The 22,847-nt window shown below is 47.7% G+C and overlaps 1 protein-coding gene across 3 annotated transcripts in view; it reads left to right on the forward strand.

The window, feature by feature from the left end:
- Positions 1-15,612, forward strand: part of prpf4 (pre-mRNA splicing tri-snRNP complex factor PRPF4) — a 43,959-nt gene extending 28,347 nt beyond the window's left edge. For all 3 annotated transcript variants that reach the window (XM_085965888.1, XM_085965889.1, XM_085965890.1), the window contains 6 exons: positions 656-779; positions 3,131-3,220; positions 3,750-3,872; positions 9,511-9,618; positions 13,245-13,363; positions 14,707-15,612. In XM_085965888.1, the coding sequence (XP_085822014.1) occupies positions 656-779; positions 3,131-3,220; positions 3,750-3,872; positions 9,511-9,618; positions 13,245-13,363; positions 14,707-14,900 (758 nt within the window). In that variant the 3' untranslated portion in view covers positions 14,901-15,612. The remainder of the gene's footprint in view (positions 1-655; positions 780-3,130; positions 3,221-3,749; positions 3,873-9,510; positions 9,619-13,244; positions 13,364-14,706) is intronic.
- The last annotated feature ends 7,235 nt before the right edge of the window (positions 15,613-22,847 follow it).

A 22,847-nucleotide genomic window follows, 5' to 3' on the forward strand; every position in this document is an offset into this window, starting at 1 on the left:
ATTCCGTTTGATTTCTTTATTTACAAACCAGATAACCCTTCCAGTCACCAGTTTAGGAATGAACAAGCGATCTCTTAGTTTCCGCTTTCTCCCATTCCCTTCCATTCTGTCCTTTCTTGATGTCAGTGACTCGGGGTCTGGGACCTGATGGCCCTCCTGTACCTCGTCCAAGTGGCTGCACTTCACGTGTGAGCAGGGAAAGCAAGTTTTACCAGCTGTTTGGCTGTGGAGGCAATCACATCTAAGCTCAGATTCTGTCTGCAGCCCATGCCCTCCGACACACTTCCCAGTTGAGGTTGCTGTGCAATAGCCAGGAGTGGAAACTTTGCTTGGTGCATTTACCTAATAAGCTATCAGACCTATTTAGCGTGATCATTTCTTGCCCTTTTTAGTGTTCTGAAATCTGAGATGGGCTAAGCTCAAGGACTCTGTTAGCTGGGCTTTTGAGTAGAGCTGAACCAGCCTCAGAGCACCTGTGAACTCTGCTGTAACCAAACCGAGCTGGGCCTGCTCCAGAGAGCTGGGAACTGGACTGAGTAGAGCTAGGCCAGAATCAGCGACACTGAGCTGGCCTCTGACTAGAGAGGGCTTGCTGAGGGGGTGTCCTGACCTCTGGAGTTAAGGCGATTGCTGACTGGATTTTCTGTCTTGCCAGGTCACAGCACAAACGTGGGCGCCATTGTATTTCATCCCCAGGCCACCATCTCACTGGATGAAAAGGACTGTAACATGGCGTCGTGTGCAGCTGACGGCTCGGTGAAGCTCTGGAACCTGGAAAGGTTTGTGATGATTAGAGGGCAGGGGTGGAACTTGCATTTAGAATCGTGGCGAGGAGAAAAGGGATCTGAGGCGAGCGTGATGGGTTTAAAATGTCTTTTGAAACAACTATGGAAGCACAAAGCTGATTCCCCCAAGGCATCTTGTTCCTGAATTACTGACTGATGCAAGATTCCATTCCATAAGCTCTGCTGTGGCATTAAATACGCAAAACTTTAAATTGGAGTGTTTGCAGAGGGTGATCTTCATGACTTTTCAATTTTTAAATAACTAAATCTGTAAACGATATAATCCACATTAATCAGATCAGTCTTTTCCTTTTTACTGAACTTTCATATCCGAGAACTGGATTGGAATTTGCCATCCATGTCTAATGGTAAACTTGACTCATCGTTCAATCGTTTAACTTAACACAGTTGAAATTATGTTGCCAGTCACACACACGGACGGAGTTTGCCCTGCGTGGGGGGGCCCTGTGCAAAGGTTCGGTTTGGGGTCCCTATATCTTACTAGACAATGATACGAAATATTACTGATTCAATCCGGTGTCAACTCCCCACACGTGCGATGGTGAAAAGGCGTGTTTGCAATCAATAATATAAAAGTAGATCGGTGTACCTCAATCTCTAAACTGATCACTAGATCCAATAGCGGCCCCCATTTACACAAACCGAACGCAACTGGAATTCAGTACAACACGGAGTGTGAGTCTCCAAAATAACAACAGAAAATGCTGGAAAAACTCAGCAAGTCAGGCAACATCCGTGGATCTGACTCTCTCAACAGATGAAGTCAGACACAAAGCTCTGTTAACGAGCATTACTTTATTTTATAAATGTGATTTAAAAAAATTCTTGTTTAACAGCATCTATGATAACGCAATTAATACCATCACAAGGTTAGGCGCTGAGAATTACTTCATCCTGTATTATTAACCGACCGAGTCTAGATCATCAGAGCTTAAGTGCAATGCAGTATCTCAGCTGTACCTGGATTTTGCTTAATGACCTATGAATTACTGAGCTATGGTCAGTGCCAAACACTGCAATGTGGATAGCAGTTTACAGTTCGCATTCAATATGACAGAGACACGTTTCTAGCATCTGGCTATTCCTCTGAAATATTAACATAAAACATACAGCTCTCTTTTTTTCAGCCATCTGGCTGCTTGCATTGGAATCTTGCATTAGGATGCTCTGCTCTCTTTTCCCCCTCCCCCAAATTCTGGGATGCTCCACTCTTCTCTACCCCCCTCCCCCCCCCCCCCCCCCAAGGATGCTCCGCTCCCCCACCTCGCTCTGGGATGCTCAGCTCGTTTCGTGCGTCTCATTCCCACAGTCACTCGAGGCTCCACTTGTTTAGCGACTGTATATAATCATTTGTTAAATGGGTAAAAGTGACTGAGGGTTCTGCTGTAAAGCTGTGAGATGCGAACTACCTGTTAATGTTTCGTTTGACAGATTCAATATAGCTTACAGCATTAACCCAATACCGGCTGCAGTGCAGTCTCTGCTAGGTTTAATATTAGAACGGGGGCAGGATGAAGTGGTGATGAATGGACGCGGTGAATTTATACTCGATAAAGACATGTTTGGGGAAACTGTTAGACTGTGGGTCAGTTATTGTAAAAGATCTTATTTATAAATGACACGGTGCACTGTCAAGACCTGGGTAACACTTCACTCTCGAGTCTGACATTGCAACCACAGCAATTGAAGTCTAGAACTAACCCCTTACATTTGAGTATGTTGATTCCAACTGCTGTGGAACGCAGGGCTTTGTTGAGGGTTTCTAGTCCCCAGCCCGTCGCTCTGTTTACACAAAGCATGTTTCCGCCACAGTGCCACCACTGACCTAAGTGCCAGCCTTGGCTCACTCTCTCGCCTCCAAGCCTGAAGGTTGTGGGTTCAAGCTCCACTTCAGAGAATTGAACACAATCCAGGTTGACACTCCAGTGCAATACTGAGGGAGTGCTGCACTGTCAGAGGTGCTGTCTTTCAGATGAGACATTAAACTGAGGCCCCATCTGCCCTCTTGGGTGGACGTAAAAGATGCTGTGGCACTATTCAAAGGGAAGGAGGGGAGTTCTCCCTGGTGCCTTGGCCAATAATTATCCCCTCAACCAACATCACGAAAGCAGAATAGTAATTTATTTCATTGCTGTTTGTGGGACCTTGCTGTGCGCAAATAGGCTGCCGCGTTTCCTATATTACCACAGTGACTACACTTCAAAAGTACTTAATTGGCTGTAAAGTGCTTTGGGATGTCCTGAAGGTGAAAAGTGCTATGTAAGTGTAAGTCTGTCTTTAAAGCGCTTACCCCACGTGTCTGAGCTGTCAATGATCTTTTGCAGCGATGAGCCAATAGCCGACATTGAAGGGCACACAATGCGAGTCGCTCGAGTGGCGTGGCATCCGTCGGGCAGATTTCTGGGCACCACATGGTAAGTAACAGCAAATATAAATGTTACTTGAATTAACAGGGAATGCAAATGTTACATTAAAATATGAATACTTAAAAACAAACTGAAGGTTGTTTGTGTTTCATGATCTGCTGTGGTTGCTGGAATTCAAATACACAAGGTTTGGCTTTGTTGTCACTTCTACCACATGCTGTCCCCTACATCTCTGGGCTGCTCTATTCTCACCGTTTTGTTTCACCTACTCACTGGTGGTGTGTGCACTCTGCAGGGCTTTCATGCTCTTGTGTTAGTGTTCCCTTTTCTCCTCTCTCTGCCCGTGCGCGCGCCTCTCTGCCCGTGCGCGCGTCTCTTAACGCACTCACTGGTGGCGTGTACATTCTGCCATGTCACATGACTGTTTCCTTATTTCATGATGTTTGCAGGTAAGATGTAAGATGTAATTTTCATGGTAACAGATGGTTGCAGGTAAAATGCAGTTTCTATGGTAACAGATGGTTGCAGGTAAGGATGTTTCTATGGTGAGAGTTTGATTGCTGTTTCTGCTCTTTAGTTATGACCACTCCTGGCGACTCTGGGATCTGGAAGCTCAGGAGGAAATCCTGCACCAGGAAGGACACAGCAAGGGTGTCTACGACATTGCCTTCCACCGTGACGGCTCGCTGGTGGGAACTGGGTGAGTCTGGACACGTCCTGCGTACACATGGGAACGAACCCCCTCAAACTAGCAGCAACTGAAAATCCCAAATAATCTGTCTACAGCTATTCTATTAATTGCTGTTAACTGCATAATCTGAGCGGCGAGTTCTCATTACAGGCATCCTTTGTGCACTGATAACATTTTACTGCAGTAAAGGCCCAGGTTTTCCCCTCATTCATTCATTCATTCCTTCAATCTCCATGTGCAAGAGAATATTTCCCTTGCAGATATGGAAGGGCAAGACCGGGAATTCAGTTGGGAACTGTCTGTTTGAAAAGTATTTGCATGGTCCAGGAGCTGTATTGGTCAGATGGTCCTCCCCGCGACCAGTGTGTGCAAGAGGCTCATTGTGAACCGCTCCTCAGCACTTCACCTCTCACCATTTCCGCACGGCAACAAGTTCACCTTCACTCTTGGAGTAGGTTATTTGCACAACTTTATGTTGATTAATCTAAAAGTTTGAGATTTTAAGTTTCAGTATCTTGTTTTTGGAGAGAGTACATTCATTGCTGTGTTTTTTTATTCGTTCCTGGGAGGTGGGCATCGCTGGCAAGGCCAGCATTTATTGCCCATCCCTAATTGCCCTTGAGAAGGTGGTGGTGAGCCGCCTTCTTGAACCGCTGCAGTCCGTGTGGTGAAGGTACTCCCACAGTGCTGTTAGGGTGGGAGTTCCAGGATTTTGACCCTGCGATGATTAAGGAACGGCGATCTATTTGCAAGTCAGGATGGCGTGTAACTTGGAGGGGAACTTGGAGGTGGTGGTGTTCCCATGCGCCTGCTGCCCTTGTCCTTCTAGGTGGTAGAGGTCGTGGGTTTGGGAGGTGCTGCTGAAGAAGCCTTGGCGAGTTGCTGCAGTGCATCTTGTAGATGGTACACACTGCAGCCACGGTACGCCAGTGGTGGAGGGAGTGAATGTTTAAGGTGGTAGATGGGCTGCCGATCAAGGTGAAACTGTGCTTGAGGAAGGCTGTGTCTCGGATGGGCAATTGAACGTTCTCGGGATGTGGACATCACCGGCAAGGCCGGCATTTATTGCCCCTCCCTCGTCGCCCTGAGGTGGTGGTGCTGGGCTGCCTTCTGGAACTGCTGGTAGCAAGTTGATGCATAGTGGCTTGCTGGACCACTTCAGAGGGCTGTAAAGAGTCAACCATGTTGGTGTGGGACTGGAGTCACATATAGGCCCAGACCGGGTAAGGACGGCAGGCTTCCTTCCCTAAAAGGCATTGGTGAAGCAGTGTAGTAAACAGGGAAAGGTATGGTAACAAACTTCAGGTGGACATAGACAGACTGGTGAAATGGGCAGATGAAATTCAATGCAGAGAAGTGTGAAGTGATGCATTTTGGAAGGAAGAGTGAGGAGAGGTGAGATAAACTAAATGGTACAATTTTAAAGGGGGCGCAGGAACAGAGACCTGGGGGTTCACATACACAAATCTTTGACAGTGACAGGACAAATTATAAAACTGTCTTTAAACAAAACCCATACTGGATCCTTGGCTTTATAAACAGAAGCATAGAAATTGTGCAAGGAAGTTGTGCTAAACCTTTATAAATCACAGGTTAGGCCTCAGCTGGAGTATTGTGTCCAATTCTGAACATTACACTTTAAAAAGGATGTCAAGGCCGAGGAGAGGGTGCGGAGGAGATTTACCAGAATACCAGGGATGAGTGACTTCAGTTATGTGGAGAGACTAGAGAAGCTGGTATTGTCCTCTTTAGAGCAGAGAAGGTTAAAGGGAGCGTCAATAGTGCTGTTCAAAATTATGAAGGATTCTGTTGGAGTCGATAAGGAGAAACTGTTTCCACTGGCAGAAGGGTCGGTAACCAGAGGACACAGATTTAAGGTAATTGGGGGAAAAAATCCAGAGGGGAAATGAGTTTTTTTTACGCAGCGAATTGTTCTGATCTGGAATGCACTGGCTGAAAGGGCGGTGGAAGCAGATGCAATAGTAACTGTCAAAAGGGAATTGGATATCTATTTGACAAGGAAAAATTTGTATGACTATGGGGAAAGAGCGGGGGAGTGGGACTAATTGGAAAGAGCCGGCACAGGCACGATGGGCCAAATGGCCGCCTCCTGTGCTGTAAGATTCTTTGATTCTATACATGCATTTGTTCCCAAGGAATTCAGTTACAATCGAGGGTTTGTGTAGTTGTATAAATAGAATCTAACAAAAAAAAGTGTCACTAAGTGCAGTACATGCTGAGCTGGGTAATGGGTTCTGAAATAGACAGATTGGAACAGAAGGAAATGGGCTGGGCATTAGTGCAGCAATAGATAATGTCTGTGTGGGCCGACGGAGGAGCTAAACAACGGTTGAGCCAAACAGGTTGAACATCTTTTTCCTGTTTGTGCCTCATCTACAGAGCAACTTGTGCTGCTTTTTGAGTGTGCTCTCAGGTACTCTGCGCTGCTCTTGATCAGCATCGGACAGTATAGGGATACGGCAGGCAAGAGGCAGAGTAAAGACCCTCGGCCTTGATTCAACCTTAGAAGATCCGGCAGCTGTACCACTGAGACATTTCTGTATCCCACATCAGCTGTCCTTGTGACTTCTCAGATTGTGATTTAGTGCTTAAATTCTGACACTTTTGAACTGTAGGTTCGCACCCTCTAGGGATTCAGTGAGACTGTCCCAATTAAAGAAAGAACAACAGACTTGCATTTATATAACACTTTTCACGACCTCAGGACGTCCCAAAGTGCTTCACAGCCAATGAAGTACTTTTGAAATAACAACAGAAAATGCTGGAAAAACTCAGCAGGTCAGGCAACATCCGTGGACAGAAATTTGAGTTGACGTTTCGGGTCGAACCCTTCTTCAAAACTGGAAAGAAAAGATAGATCGGAGGCAGGGCTGCGATCGGACAAAAGAATAAAAGAAACAAAAGAAGTAAAAAAAGAGACAATAAAAGGTATTAGAAGCTAGACGAGATGGTAATAGGCTGAGATTAGGTGTAAAGTGTACTGGCAGGGCAAGAGATAGCTGCCAGGTGTGAGAGAGAAACAAAAGGAAAGGGGAGGAGGGGGGAAAGGAGTGGAAAAATTACAAGAAAAAATGAAATAGGGGCCGAGGTTATGATCTGAAATTGTTGAACTTGATATTGAGTCTGGAAGGCTGCAGAGTGCCTAATCGGAAGATGAGGTGCTGTTCCTCGAGTTTATGTTGAGCTTCCGTGGAACAATAGAAGAGGCCAAGGACGGTGAGGTCCGAGTGGGAATGGAGCGGTGAATTAAAATGACAGGCGACCGGAAGCTCGGGGTCTCCCTTACGGACTGAACGGAGGTGTTCCGCAAAGCCGTCACCCAATCTGCGTTTGGTCTCCCCAATGTAGAGGAGACCACATCGTGAGCAGCGAATACAGTATACTAGATTGCAAGAAGTACAAGTAAATCGCTGTTTCACCTGGAAGGGGTGTTTGGGGCCCTGGACAGTGGGGAGGGGGGAGGTATAGGGGCAGGTGTTACATCTCCTCCGCTTGCACGGGAAGGTGCCAGGCGAAGGGGAAGGGCTGTTTGGGGTGATAGAGGAGTGGACTAGGGTGTCTCGGAGGGAGCGGTCCCTGCGGAATGCTGAAAGGGGAGGGGAGGGGAAGATACGTTTGGTGGTGGGATCACTTTGGAGGTAGCAGAAATGCCGGAGGATGATCTGTTGAATGTGGAGGCTGGTGGGGTGAAAGGTGAGGACAAGGGGGAACCCTATCGTGGTTCCGTGAGGGAGGGGCAGGGGTGAGGGCAGAAGTGCGGGAGATAGAACTGACACGGTCGAGGGCAGTGTCAACCACGGTAGAGGGGAATCCTCGGTTGCGGAAAAAGGAAGTACTTTTGAAGTGTAGTCACTATTGTAACGTAGGAATCTTGCGGGCAGCAGAGCAAGAATAACTTTTGTTCAATCAGCCTTGGCTTTGAACCCAGATGCTAATGGTGAAAGGACAATATATAGAAAACGGGGTAGATTTTAGTCTTTACTGCCCGAGTGTTAAAGATCTCCTGGCTAGGGTTCAGAGTGTAAAGTCGGGGAGGGAGGGTCGCCCGCCATGACAAAGCCCGTCTGATTAACCTTCCACTTGTTTAAATGGAACATCTCCCTTCTGTACCGCACAGCTCCCACTTCTGGGTGAATCCTATCCAAATAATGGATCTGTTTAAAAAGAAAAGTACAGTACTGCAGTGAACTTTTTTTAAAGCAATTTATGGGATGTGGGCGTTGCTGGCAAGGCCAGCATTTATTGCCCATCCCTAATTGCCCTTGAGAAGGTGGTGGTGAGTTGCCGCCTTGAACCGCTGCAGTCTGTGTGGTGAAGGTGCTCCCACAGTGCTGTTAAGTAAGGAGTTCCAGGATTTTGACCCAGCGACGATGAAACCCCAATCTGCGGGTATGGGATGTGGGTGAGGAATGGGGGCATGTTCGAGTCTGTCCACGGAAGTGGCTATTGGGTGTAATCTGTAGAGCTGGCAAGAACAGTGTTGACAGTTTGTTAAAGACCAATGGCCCAGAAATTCGGGTCGGGGGCTTCCCGCAGGTGCAAGCCTCCGACCTGCACTTACCTAGCGCGCCGGCCGTTGTGCTGTAGGCCCCCGTGGAATTGCGATCCTGGGCCTGTTCCAACTGCCGGCGCGCAGTGCTTGCGTATCCCAGGGGCGCAGTTAGTTCGATGCATCCCCTGGGATCACGTGGGCCATGGAGAGCCAATGGTAGCAGGGAATGCTTCATTCATAAGTTTGACAGGAAGAGCTGTCAAACCTATAAATACTATAAGCCCCAAAACATCACTAAATCTTCAAATAAATTTTTAAAAAATCACATTTTTTAAATAAACTATAAATTACATGAAATAACTATTTTAAACAATAATTTAAATTTTTGAAAAAAATTATTTTATTTTCTAACGGGGCTAAAAATAAACTTACCTTTCTTTAAAGTATTTAAAAATAATAAACCTGTGGAAAAAATGTTTTAATTTTACTTAATTCACCACTTACCTTGTTAAAAGCAGGCCTTGTAACTGCTTTTTATAAGCGTAGTTGCTGGAGACTTACCCTCCCGGAGAAACCTGTATATAAAAAAAAAAACCAGGCCTACGCGCTGCCTCTCCGGCGCACGTGTTCGACCTGTGAACCCCTTCCTTTAAGGGAACGGAAGTTCCGGTTTCCCGCGCATGTGCAATGCATGCACGAAACCGGCACTTTCGTTGGGCCTACGCATGAGTACCCAGCGCGTACTCACCTGTGGAGACCCGAATTTCTGGGCCATTTAGTCTACCTCTAAGTGATTGACATGCATGGGGAATGAAGGCGCAACCTGATAAACAACAGCAGTGCTAAAGTGTTCAATTCCCAACAGGAAGACTCAAATACCAGCTCCAGCCTAAACAGCTGCCTTGGATGCCAGTGGGTGAATTACACCCGTATTGGGAAAATCAGGGTCCCATCTCCAGAGCTCCGGATGGGGAGGTGAGGGGGCATCAGTGATGTCCTGACTGAGGAGAATAATAAGGTTAAAGACCAACCTCAGACAGAGGTGAAGGGATTTGGTTGGTCTTGCCTGAGTTGGCTGCATCTCGGGACTTGTCGTTACTGTGACTAATGCTGAGTGTTTCTCCCTCTGACCAGTGGCCTGGATGCCTTTGGGCGACTGTGGGATTTACGGACGGGTCGATGCATCATGTTCCTGGAGGGACACCTGAAGGAAATCTATGGGATCAGCTTCTCTCCCAATGGGTAAGACAAGTGTGCATGGACTTTAGGAAAGCCTTCGACAAGGTATCACACGGGAGATTACTGGAGAAGATTACGGGGTATGGAATTAGGGATGGGGGTAGCAAACTGGATTAAAAATTGGTTAGAAGAGAGAAATCAGAGAGTAGGTTAAGGACAGTTTTTCCAGAGTGGTTGGTGGTGCCCCTTTGGGTTCAGTTCTGGGGCCACTTCAGTTCACTGTGTACATCAATGATTTTTATATAGGACTAGACGTGATGTTGAAATTTTCAAATTATACCAAATTAAGAGGTGCAGTTAATTCCTTAGAAGGTCAGAAAACTGCAAAAGGATGTTGATGAGACGGGGGAATGGGCTAAAAAGTGGCCGATGGAATTCAATGCCAGTAATTGTGAGGTGATGCATTCTGGTAAAAAAAAATACCAGCAGTAATGATACTGTGAATGGAAGTAGGCTCGGGGCTGTGGAAGAGCAGAGGGAATTGGGGAACAGGTTCACAGGACATTAAAGGCAGCACCTCAGGTTGATACAGCTGTTAAATTTGCTATTTTTTTAATCACAAGAGGTATAGAATAGAAAAGACGAGGTATTGAGGATCTGATATAAAACCTCAATAAGACCTTAGTTAGAGTACTGGGAGTATTGGGCTCCACACTATTGGAAGGATATTGAGGCTTTAGAGGGGGCACAATGCGGATTCACTAGAATGCTGCCTGGTATGAGGGAATACAAATACCAAGAAAGACTTGGAAAATTGGGTGGTCTTTCCTTAGCACAATGCAGATTTTAGGGTGATATGATAGAAGTGTTTAAAATTATAAAAGGGTGGGACAGGTTAGATAGAAGCAGACAGTTTCCAGTAGTGGAGGGGCCATAAATGCAAGCGATTTAGAACTGAGGGCAGGAGAAACTTCTTCACACACAGTTGTGGACTTCACTTCCAGCCTTCATGGTCAAGGCAGAAGCTATATTAAAATTCCAGATTAGGTTGGATAGTTGATTAGAACTACTTACTCACGTGGAGGGTAGGTGCCAAGACGGTCTGGTTGGGTGAATGGCCTGTTCCTGTGTTGTATATATTTCTATGTACGCACCCCTCGGTATTAGAGGTAGCACGCTAGGTTGAAGCCTGGTCTACATTCGGTATGTAGAGGGCAGATGATTCACAAAAAATGAAAGAATGCGTGTGTGCGTGTGCGTGTGTGGTGCCCCAGTGATATGTACAGAGGCGTTCAGACCCCGTCGTTCCCCCTGTAATGTGCACAGAGCCCGTCGTTCCCCCTGTAATGTGTACAGAGCCCGTCGTTCCCCCTGTAATGTGCACAGAGCCCGTCGTTCCCCCTGTAATGTGTACAGAGCCTGTCGGTCCCCCTGTAATGTGCACAGAGCCTGTCGGTCCCCCTGTAATGTGTACAGAGCCTGTCGGTCCCCCTGTAATGTGTACAGAGCCTGTCGGTCCCCCTGTAATGTGTACAGAGCCTGTCGGTCCCCTTGTAATGTGTACAGAGCCTGTCGGTCCCCTTGTAATGTGCACAGAGCCCGTCATTCCCCCTGTAATGTGTACAGAGCCCGTCGTTCCCCCTGTAATGTGTACAGAGCCCGTCGTTCCCCCTGTAATGTGCACAGAGCCCGTCGTTCCCCCTGTAATGTGTACAGAGCCTGTCGTTCCCCCTGTAATGTGCACAGAGCCCGTCGTTCCCCCTGTAATGTGCACAGAGCCTGTCGTTCCCCCTGTAATGTGTACAGAGCCTGTCGTTCCCCCTGTAATGTGCACAGAGCCAGTCGTTCCCCCTGTAATGTACACAGAGCCTGTCGGTCCCCCTGTAATGTGTACAGAGCCTGTCGGTCCCCTTGTAATGTGTACAGAGCCCGTCGTTCCCCCTGTAATGTGCACAGAGCCTGTCGGTCCCCCTGTAATGTGCACAGAGCCTGTCGGTCCCCCTGTAATGTGTACAGAGCCTGTCGGTCCCCTTGTAATGTGTACAGAGCCTGTCGGTCCCCCTGTAATGTGTACAGAGCCTGTCGGTCCCCTTGTAATGTGTACAGAGCCTGTCGGTCCCCTTGTAATGTGTACAGAGCCCGTCGTTCCCCCTGTAATGTGCACAGAGCCTGTCGGTCCCCCTGTAATGTGTACAGAGCCTGTCGGTCCCCTTGTAATGTGTACAGAGCCTGTCGGTCCCCTTGTAATGTGTACAGAGCCCGTCGTTCCCCCTGTAATGTGTACAGAGCCTGTCGTTCCCCCTGTAATGTGCACAGAGCCCGTCGTTCCCCCTGTAATGTGTACAGAGCCTGTCGGTCCCCCTGTAATGTGTACAGAGCCCGTCGTTCCCCCTGTAATGTGTACAGAGCCTGTCGGTCCCCCTGTAATGTGTACAGAGCCCGTCGTTCCCCCTGTAATGTGTACAGAGCCCGTCGTTCCCCCTGTAATGTGTACAGAGCCTGTCGGTCCCCCTGTAATGTGTACAGAACCCGTCGTTCCCCCTGTAATGTGTACAGAGCCCGTCGTTCCCCCTGTAATGTGTACAGAGCCTGTCGGTCCCCTTGTAATGTGTACAGAGCCTGTCGGTCCCCTTGTAATGTGTACAGAGCCTGTCGGTCCCCTTGTAATGTGTACAGAGCCCGTCGTTCCCCCTGTAATGTGTACAGAGCCTGTCGTTCCCCCTGTAATGTGCACAGAGCCCGTCGTTCCCCCTGTAATGTGTACAGAGCCTGTCGGTCCCCCTGTAATGTGTACAGAGCCCGTCGTTCCCCCTGTAATGTGTACAGAGCCTGTCGGTCCCCCTGTAATGTGTACAGAGCCCGTCGTTCCCCCTGTAATGTGTACAGAGCCTGTCGGTCCCCCTGTAATGTGTACAGAACCCGTCGTTCCCCCTGTAATGTGTACAGAGCCCGTCGTTCCCCCTGTAATGTGTACAGAGCCTGTCGTTCCCCCTGTAATGTGTACAGAGCCTGTCGTTCCCCCTGTAATGTGTACAGAGCCTGTCGTTCCCCCTGTAATGTGTACAGAGCTTGTCGGTCCCCCTGTAATGTGCACAGAGCCTGTCGGTCCCCCTGTAATGTGTACAGAGCCTGTCGTCCCCCTGTAATGTGTACAGAGCCTGTCGTTCCCCCTGTAATGTGTACAGAGCCTGTCGTTCCCCCTGTAATGTGTACAGAGCCTGTCGGTCCCCCTGTAATGTGTACAGAGCCCGTCGTTCCCCCTGTAATGTGTACAGAGCCCGTCGGTCCCCCTGTAATGTGTACAGAGCCCGACAGTCCTCCTGTAATACGTACAGCGCCCGACAGTCCTCCTGTAATACGTGCAGCGCCTGTCAGTCCCCCTGTAATGTGTACAGTTGCTGATATTCTTCCTATATCATGAAGTGACGCTGAACTTGCTGTCCTCCTTTGATATTCTACCAACTCCTTTATGTGTTACTTCCGTGTACCGCACTACAGCCTGGACGCCATCGTGTACGTGGCCAGTGAGAGTCAGGTGATATGTTAACCCTATGCTTTTGGCATTGTAACACAGGGACCTTCGGCTTACCAGGCTTGAATGCTGACGTGTCTCCCTGAACTCAATGATGAGCTGGTTGTCAATTTCTCATTGTCAAGTCTTACAACAACCGTGTTGATGTTGTTTTTAGATATCACGCAGCGACTGGAAGTGGTGATAACACCTGCAAAGTTTGGGACCTTCGACAGCGGAAATGCATTTACACCATCCCAGCGCACCAGAACCTCTTGTCAGCGGTCAAGTTTCAGCGTAGGTATCACACGCAGCAGGAACCCAGTTATGTGATTGCTCTCCTTAGAGCGGAGAAGGTTAGGGACAGATTTAATAGAGGTGTTCAAAGTTATGAGGTGTTTTGATAGAGAAAATAAGGAGAAACTGTTTCCTCTGGCAGGAGGGTCGGTAACCAGAGAACACAGAATTAAGATAATTGACAAAAGAACCAGGGGGGAGATGAGGATTTTTTTACGCAGTGAGTTGTGATCTGGATTGCACTGCCTGAAAGGGCGGTGGATGCAGAATCAATAATAACTTTCAAAAAGGAATTGGCTAAATAATTGAAAAGGAAAAATTTGCAGTGTTACGCGGAAAGAGCAGGGGGATGGGACTAATTGGATAGCTGAATGGCCTCCTCCTGTGCTCTATGAATTAGTTGATCCGGTACTGGCCTAGAACGAGGACTACCCGCTGCAGGTTGTCCAGTCTCAATAGTGAGACAGTTCACCTGGAGAATCTGAGGTCTTGTGTCTGGTGTTTTGCACCATTCTGCTTCTGCGAGCTACTCCGTCTAACGTCAAAGTGGTGAGAAGGTGAAACACTGAGCAGTACTCGAGGTAGGGCAGCAGCTGAGGCGGTGCTTCAGACCCAGTCTGTGAGGCAAGGGCTCTGACCCACCCTGCAATCATTCCTTCTCGGAGCGGGGTGGGGGGGTGAAGAGAGGGGTTCATTTTCAATACTAAAGATTGCTCTCTGATAAACGCTCAGCCTGGGATTGTGCTTGACGTCGTGTGGGGCTTCTACAGATCCCTGGTCCCAGTGCCAAGCCCGAGCTCGCCGTACAGTTTCCCCTCACTGTGTTCACACTGGCAACCGTTGGCAGGTCACCCCTGGGTCTGTTCTGCTCACTGAGCACTCGTTGGTTCTGTTTGCTGGTGGGGGGGTGGTGGGGGAGTAGTTTTGATTTACAAAATGCGATGCACTCTGTTTATCGGGGATCCCAAATTGACACAGTACTTCCGCCCGCACCCCTGGCCCGGCAACCTCAGTGCGAGACCTGCTACAGCACCATGGCAACCCTGCCACTCCCATACCAGCCACTCGTTATAGCCCCTGTGATCGTGATTACCGTTTTGGTGCTGTGGAGTTATGTTCCTTATGTGTTGAGACGTCCAATCTCATTCCATGTATGGCCATTACAGACAGCAAGGTAACGAGGTGCCGCAGGTGAGAAGGTGATGTGGTGTGGTGACCCACGGCAGCACCCAGCTCCTGGGCACACCGTTTTCATTCCACTTCGATCTCTGAAATGCCCTCCCTTTTATTGCTCTCCAAATCTCCTGTCGTGTAACAGACAGCCGGTTTATGTCTCCCCGCAGCCACAGACGGACACTACCTGCTGACCGGTGCCTATGACAACACAGCAAAGATTTGGACGCACCCTGGGTGGTCACCTCTCAAAACAATGGCTGGGCACGAGGGCAAAGTGATGGGACTGGACATCTCTCCGAACGGTCAGCTGATTGCCACATGTTCTTACGACCGGACCTTCAAGCTCTGGACGTCCGAGTAGACCGAACGGAGCAGAGCACTGACTACAGGCCACCCCTAACCTGTAGCAGGAGAGAGAGGGAGATACCATCTGGTAATCACACAACCAAACCACTGGCAGCTGGTCACCAAGTTCAGCAGCTCCAAACAGTGACATGCCCAGTTGTCAGTCACTGTGTGTTCTTTTGTCTTAGTGTTTGACCAGACTATTGAGAATTGTTTGGTTTTTGAGCCTTTCCAGCTCCTGATTAAAAAAAGAGCTGATTGTTTCTAGTTTATATGAATTGACTTGGCCCTACTCCACAGGCCTCTCTGGAGTAGCACCACCCTGATATGGAACAGACATTGAACGAGATCTTCTCTACATCCAAAAAGAAGTTTGTATTCTTCCTGTTCCTCGCTGCCTTCTCATTCACACTGACTGCTTCAAAGAAACAACACGAGCAGAAGCGCTGATCAAACCTGGCACACCTATAGTCGTGGTCAAAGGTTAACTGAGCCCAGCAGCACCTTCAATCAGCTTTGGGCGGCTCCTGGAATTAAAGAAATTCTGCAGCGCTCCAGCTGAAATGATTGAAATGTGTCTGAGCGCTCTGGTTGTCTATGTAACACTGAGCCCAGCAGTGTCGGTGATGACCCTGGAATCTGTTTGTATATGTGCAGTATTGTATAAGTCACATGGGTGACAGGGCTCTCCTTTCTAGCGATGCGTTTATAATAAATGTTTTGGTAAAGAGGTGTCTCTGTAACTTATGTTTCCAGCAGATTGTGTATCAGACACAGTGATTTTAATTCACTAAATGCACACTGCACATTACGCATAAACCATCCAAACCCCTCGATTAGATTCCAGTCTGTAACTCCCGGATCTCCATTATTCTATATATAAATCACCCGAACCCCTCGATTAGATTCCAGTCTGTAACTCCCGGATCTCCATTATTCTATATATAAATCACCCGAACCCCTCGATTAGATTCCAGTCTGTAACTCCCGGATCTCCATTATTCTATATATAAATCACCTGAACCCCTTGATTAGATTCCAGTCTGTAACTCCCAGATCTCCATTATTCTATATATAAATCACCCAAACCCCTCGATTAGATTCCGACTTGCAACTCACTCCTGGATATCCATTATTCTATAAACCACCCAAACTCCTTGATTAGATTCCAGCCTGTAACTCACTCCAGTTATCCATTATTTTTTATTCTATATATAAACCACCCAAACCCCTCGATTAGATTCCAGTCTGTAACTCAGTCCCGGGTGTACACATATTTGTAACTATATTTTAAAATCTTATGTCCGTGCATACTTCCTGTTATCTTTTTCTATTATAAATTCTGATGTCCTATGTCAACGTGTCACGCTGTAATTGCACCCTTCTGCCAGTAGAAGCATAGGCAGTGTCCATTATAAATGTGGACATCGGAATTTATAATAACTACAGCTTGCTATAAATTCATAACTGCCAGCCTCATTCAAAAAAAAAAGCTCAACCAATCACAAAGTCTGTATATATATTTGAATTTATATTTGACTCCTTAAGCCAGTGACCAGTAAAACCGCGACAAACTTCACAGCATATTTAACAAAGTAGGCTGAGCCTACGTGAGTGTCTCCTTTAAAACTCTTGTCCTGTCTCTGATTTAAAGAGACAGCAACCAGAATATTTGTCACAAATACCTGGGGGTGAGGTACAGGCTGGGATCTAATCGAGGTGTTCAGGTGGTTTTTATATAGAATAACGGATACCTGGGATTGAGTTACAGGCTGGAATCTAATCGAGAGGCTTGGGTGGTTTTAATATACTCGTTAATCCTCTGTGACATTGCGCATGGCGATCTAAGACCAAATCTTGGGTAAAATGAAGTTGGAAGCCGGGGGATAATTGGACCAGGGTGGGCCAATGCAATTCAATCCTCATTTTGAAGTGGTACATTCTGTCCTTGCTTTAATATAATACTTTGATTTTATATTATTATTGGAAGCGAGAACAAAGCTTCGCAGCAATTCGGAGGCAGAGGAGGAGAGTTGGTTGGAGCTCGGGAGTTCCTGTGCATTACAGACTGAGGAGCAAAGCTGAGGCTACATTGATGCCACCGGAGGGACATGTAATAAAAAGTTAACGCAAAGCGCGACAACAGGAAGTAAGGTTTTGTAAACAGGATGTATGCAGATGTAAGATTTTTTTATATATATGTATACATACAGTATAAACTATCCAAACCCCTCTACTTGATTCCAGTCTGTATCTCTCGGCTGGGTATCCACTATTGTGAATGTATAAGCTATCTAAACCCCTCGATTAGATCATACCCTGTAACTGAGCCACATAAAGACACTAAATTCCAGGTTCGATCGTGGTCTGTGCTGGTATAGGGAGGGGAACTCTGGTGCGAGTTTCTGCTCCTGCTGGTTGTACTGACTCTCGTTGGGAAGTGTGTGTGGGCAACCAGTGAGGACAGGATTGAGCTGCCCACATTGCAATAACCTGCCTTCACTCATTGGCAGGCTCACAGATTAATAATTCATCCTTTATCCCAGGGAGGGACCAATATCTTAGGGATGGGAGGGAGGAGGATATTATCCACTCCCTCCAGCAATGTGCCGACGTGGCTGCAGTGTGTACTATCCTCAGCATGCACAGCACCAACTCGCCAAGGCTTCTTTGACAGCATCTCCCAAACCCGTGACCACCACCTAGAAAGACAAGGGCAGCAGGTACATGGGAACACCACCACCTCCAAGTCACACACCATCCTGACATGGATACATATCGCCGTTCCTTCATCATCACGGAGTCAAAATCCTGGAACTCCCTCCTGAACAGCACTGTGGGTGTACCTTCACCATACTGACGGTGGCGGTTCAAGAGGAAGGCGGCTCACCACCACCTTCTCAGGGAGACGAGGGATGGGCAATAAATGCTGGCCTTGCCAGCAATGCCCATATCCCAAGAATGAATTTAAAAAACTTGACTGGCTAACCTTGGACACTCAATGATTGTCAGAGAGAATCTTACAGCACAGAAGGAGGCCATTCGGCCCATCGTGCCGACTCTTTGAAAGAGCTGTCCAATTTAGTCCCACCCCCATAACCCTGCAAATTGATCCTCTTCAAGGGCATATCCAATTGCCTTTGGAATCTGCTTCCACCACCCTGGTAGTGCGTTCCTGGTCTTAACAACTCTCTGTGACACGAAATGTCTCCTCGTTTCCCCCTCTAGTTCTTTTGCTAATTATTTTATATCTATGACCTCTGGTTACCGACCCACTTGCCGGAGGGAACAGTTTCTCCCTACTTGCCCTATCAAAACCCCTCATAATTCTGAATACCTCTTTTTAAATCTCCCCTTAACCTTCTCTGCTCCAAGGAGAACAGTCCCAGATTCTCCAATCTCTCCACATAACTGAAATCCCTCATCCCTGGGATCACCCTGGTAAACCTCCTCTGTACCCTCTCCATGGCCTTGACACCCTTCCTAAAGTGTGGTGTCCAGAATTGTACACAATACTCCCGCTGAGGCCTTACCAGAGATTTGTAAAGGTTTAGCATAACTTCCTTGTTTTTGTATTCAATACCCCTATTTACAAAGCCAAGAAACCCATACGCTTTCTTAACCGCCTGATCAACTTGCCCTGCCACTTTCAAAGATTTGTGAATATGCCCCCAGTTCCCTCTGCTCTTGCAGCCCCCTCAAAATAGAGCCATTTAGATTATACTGCCTCTCCATGATACCTGGGGATCTGTTTCAAATTGCCCACTCTATATGACATCAGAACCACCGTAGTGGGCTGGACACAGTGCAAAACATTGGCCCCAGGGTAAAATGTTACTGCAGTCAATGGACCTGAGGGTCCTCAGCTGATGATCAATACCTTTCGATCCATGTGATTCTGCACATTATATTCCTTCATCTACCAACATCACAATGAGTCTGTTTTCAGTATTTTTAATTAACATTTCATTAAGAGTTTTACAGAGATTCAAAATAAAGGGATAATATTAACCGTGCGTATACCAGCACATGTGTGTAGTGTGAGAAATCATTAGAGGAAAGAGAGACCCTGATCAAACAGGCAGGAACTGTCTACATGGTGTTAATCCCTAATACACTCTCAACATGTGCCCGGGTCTGTTCTGTGTATGCCCGGGTCTGTTCCCTGTGTGCCCGGGTATGTTCCCTGTGTGCCCGGGTATGTTCCCTGTGTGCCCGGGTATGTTCCCTGTGTGTCCGGGTATGTTCCCTGTGTGCGCGGATCTGTTCCCCGTGTGCTCGGGTATGTCCCCCGTGTGCCCGGGTCTGTCCCCTGTGTGTCCGGGTATGTCCCCTGTGTGCCCGGGTATGTCCCCTGTGTGCCCGGGTATGTCCCCCGTGTGCCCGGGTATGTCCCCCGTGTGCCCGGGTATGTCCCCCGTGTGCCCGGGTATGTCCCCCGTGTGCCCGGGTATGTCCCCCGTGTGCCCGGGTATGTCCCCCGTGTGCCCGGGTATGTCCCCCGTGTGCCCGGGTATGTCCCCCGTGTGCCCGGGTATGTCCCCCGTGTGCCCGGGTATGTCCCCCGTGTGCGCGGGTATGTCCCCCGTGTGCTCGGGTATGTCCCCCGTGTGCTCGGGTATGTCCCCCGTGTGCTCGGGTATGTCCCCCGTGTGCTCGGGTATGTCCCCCGTGTGCCCGGGTCTGTCCCCCGTGTGCCCGGGCCTGTTCCCTGTGTGTCTGAGTATGTTCCGTGTCCTTCATGAAGTCCTCTAACATTGGACTTCTCCTCAGCCCTTCTATGTGCCACCCCCTGCACCCTGTAAATACCAGTCGTGTGTTTACAGACCGCTCAAATCTTACGCATTTCAGTTTACAAGAGTAATTTATTTTAATGTATCTCACTTGGAGTAACTATCTCCCCATCTACTTCAGCATGCTTGCGCTCAATCTCATAAACCTCACTCAGAACTTAGCCCGTTGTCTCTGACTGTGTTTATTATGAGGAGTGAATCTGTGGAATGGAGACTGGTAACAGCGTGCATTGTAGATTGGGTCTGTGAGGTAATCCGGGGCCACTGCCGGATTCCTGCTTGTCGGGCCCGAATCTTGTGTCACCAAAATAAATGAGGGGACCCGACTGCTGTTCCTCCGGAGTTCAACCAATTAGGAGACAGGCGAGCTCCAATGGGAAAGATCATCAGTGCCTTTGCTGTAACTAAAACAATCAGAGCCGAGCCCATTGGATGATTCAGACACCAATTGGATCCTCCCTTAGGAGACAGCCCAGAAAAGATGTGGGTAACCATGGTACCTTGTTGAGACAAAGGCTTGTTTGGACCTCATGGGGACCTTTGCAGGTTGTGCATATTAGGACATGTTTTGTCTAACACTTACATCTAAACACCCATGGAAGTGGTACACCGTCCTGGTGTGAGCTCATGAGAAAGGAGCATAGGAACAGGAGTAGGCCATTCAGCCCCTCGAATTTGTTTTGCCATTCTATTAGATGATGGCTGATCTCTATCTCAGCAATTAACCCATTGTTGCTGCATATCCTTGCCTAACAAAAATCTATCGATCTCAGTCATGTATGTTTCAATTGTCCCACCATTTGGGAGAGTTCCTGATTGCCACTGCCCTTTGTGTGAAAAAGTGCTTCCCGATTTCATTTCTAAACGGCCTAGCTCTAATATTAAGGCTATGCCCCCTTGTTCTGGACTCTTTCTCACCAGAGGAAATAGTTTCTCTCTATCTCCCCTATCAAATAGCGTTTGTCATTTTAAACACCTCGATTAGATCACCCCTCAACCTTCTAAAGCCAAGGGAATACAAGTCAAGTTTATGCAACCTGTCCTCATAATTTAGCCCTTTAAGCCAGGTTTCATTCTGGTGAATCAGTGCTGCACCCACTTCCAAGGCCAATATATCCTTCCTGAGGTTCGGTTCCCAAAACTGAACGCATTACCCCAGATGGGGTGTGACCAAGGCTCTATACAACTGAAGCATCACTTCCCCACTTTTGTAATCCAGCCCCCTTGAAACATAGAAACATAGAAGATAGGAGCAGGAGTAGGCCATTCGGCCCCTCGAGCCTGCTCCGCCATTCAATGCGATCATGGCTGATCATCCAAATTCAGTACCCGGTCCCTGCTTTCTCCCCATACCCCTTGATCCCGTTAGCCTTAAGAAATATATCCAACTCCTTCTTGAATATATTTAATGAATTGGCCTCTACTGCCTTCTGTGGTAGAGAATTCCACAGGTTCACCACTCTCTGGGTGAAGAAATTCCTCCTCATTTCTGTCCTAAATGGCTTACCCCTTGACTCCCAACTCTCTCTGCTCTTGCACAGCTCCTAGACTCTATTTACAAAACATTCTAATTTGTCTTTCTAGGATACAAAGTGGATGACTTCACAATTCCCTACATTGAACTCCATCTGCCACAGTTTTCCCCACTCAATTAATCTATTAATGTCCCTTTGCAACTTCCTATTCCCATCTACACACCTTACACACACACACATATATATATATAAATATTTAGTGAAACGCTTCATCAGACTTCTGCTCCTAAAATACTCATGAAATTAGAATTTGTTTCACCTGTAAACCTCCTGTAAATGTTAGAATAAGCCCCAAGCAGGCATAGCGTACAGTACTAGGACAGGTAACCCTCATTCCTGAGGCTCCCTGAATTCTTTCATTAAATATGTGGCTGATCTTGATTTCGATTTGCCTGTATTTGCAACACACACACCTACCGACCTTCTCCTCCCCCATAGCAGCCCTGGCGTTAGTTCAATTTTGGATTTTTATCTACACAAATGGCAATTAGGACAACTCACTCGGGGAGACCAGCTGTTAACTGTGGAGGGGCTTTGGTCACCTAATGTCACCCGGTGTCCCAGACAATATTTATCCCTCAACCAACATCACCAAAACAGATTATCTGGTCATTATCACATTGCTGTTTGTGGGATCTTGCTGTGTGCAAATTGGCTGCCGCGTTTCCTACATTACAACAGTGACTACACTTTAAAAGTACTTCATTGGCTGCAAGCGCTTTGGGATGTCCTGAGGCCGGTGAAAGCGCTTTATAAATGCAAGTCTTTCTTTGATGTGGAAGATGGAGTTGAAGTTTTCTGTGGATTAATGACAATCCTGGGCTCTGATGAAAAGGAAGTGAATTCAAAGTGTATAAAGCCAGAGTTCCTGTCTTTTCAGGTGTGGCATTGTGACCTTGTGACAAAGCTTTATGGCGATATCGCCCCGGAAAACAAAGATGGATGGCGGTATCTCCCCGCCAACCAAAAACTGATGGCGGTATCTCCCCGGAAACTGATGGCGGTATCTCTCCGGCAACCAAAAACTGGTGGTGGTATCTCCCCGGCAACTGATGGCAGTATCTCTCCAGCAACCATTGGTTAATGGTGATATCTCCACGGAAACCAAAGATGGCTGGCAGTCTCTCCCCGGCAACCAAAAACTGATGGCGGTATCTCCCCGGCAACTGAAGGTAGTATCTTCCCGGCAACCATTGGCTGATGGCGGTAGCTCCCCAGCAACCAAAGTCTGAATGGAAGATTTCTCTGTGAATGTGGCATGGTCCTGGGAGATCGGTGGTGAGAGACTGTGTCTTTCAGCAGAGATTATTTGAGGGCTCTGTTTAGTGCCTGATTTTCTGTCTCACACACTGCGAACAGTGTAAAGGTCTTCAATCTCTTAAATGGCAACTTATTCCTCTTCACTCTCCACTTTGTAGTCGGATCTGGCCAGTCACCTGTTGCACTGTGTGAGAGGGTGCGCAGTGTGCGCATCCTACACCTTGACCAACAGAAACTTCATCTCAACATCAACAAGGATTGAAAGCTTTGTCCACCTGGCCGGGAGTCAGTGTAACAGACACTTACCTGGCTGGGAGTCAGTGTACCAGACATTCACCTGGCTGGGAGTCAGTGTACCAGACACTCACCTGGCTG

Source organism: Somniosus microcephalus, chromosome 23 (assembly GCF_052327205.1).
Source record: "Somniosus microcephalus isolate GS21.2 chromosome 23, FLI_Smic_1.0, whole genome shotgun sequence".
NCBI classification, from domain to species: Eukaryota; Metazoa; Chordata; class Chondrichthyes; order Squaliformes; family Somniosidae; genus Somniosus; species Somniosus microcephalus.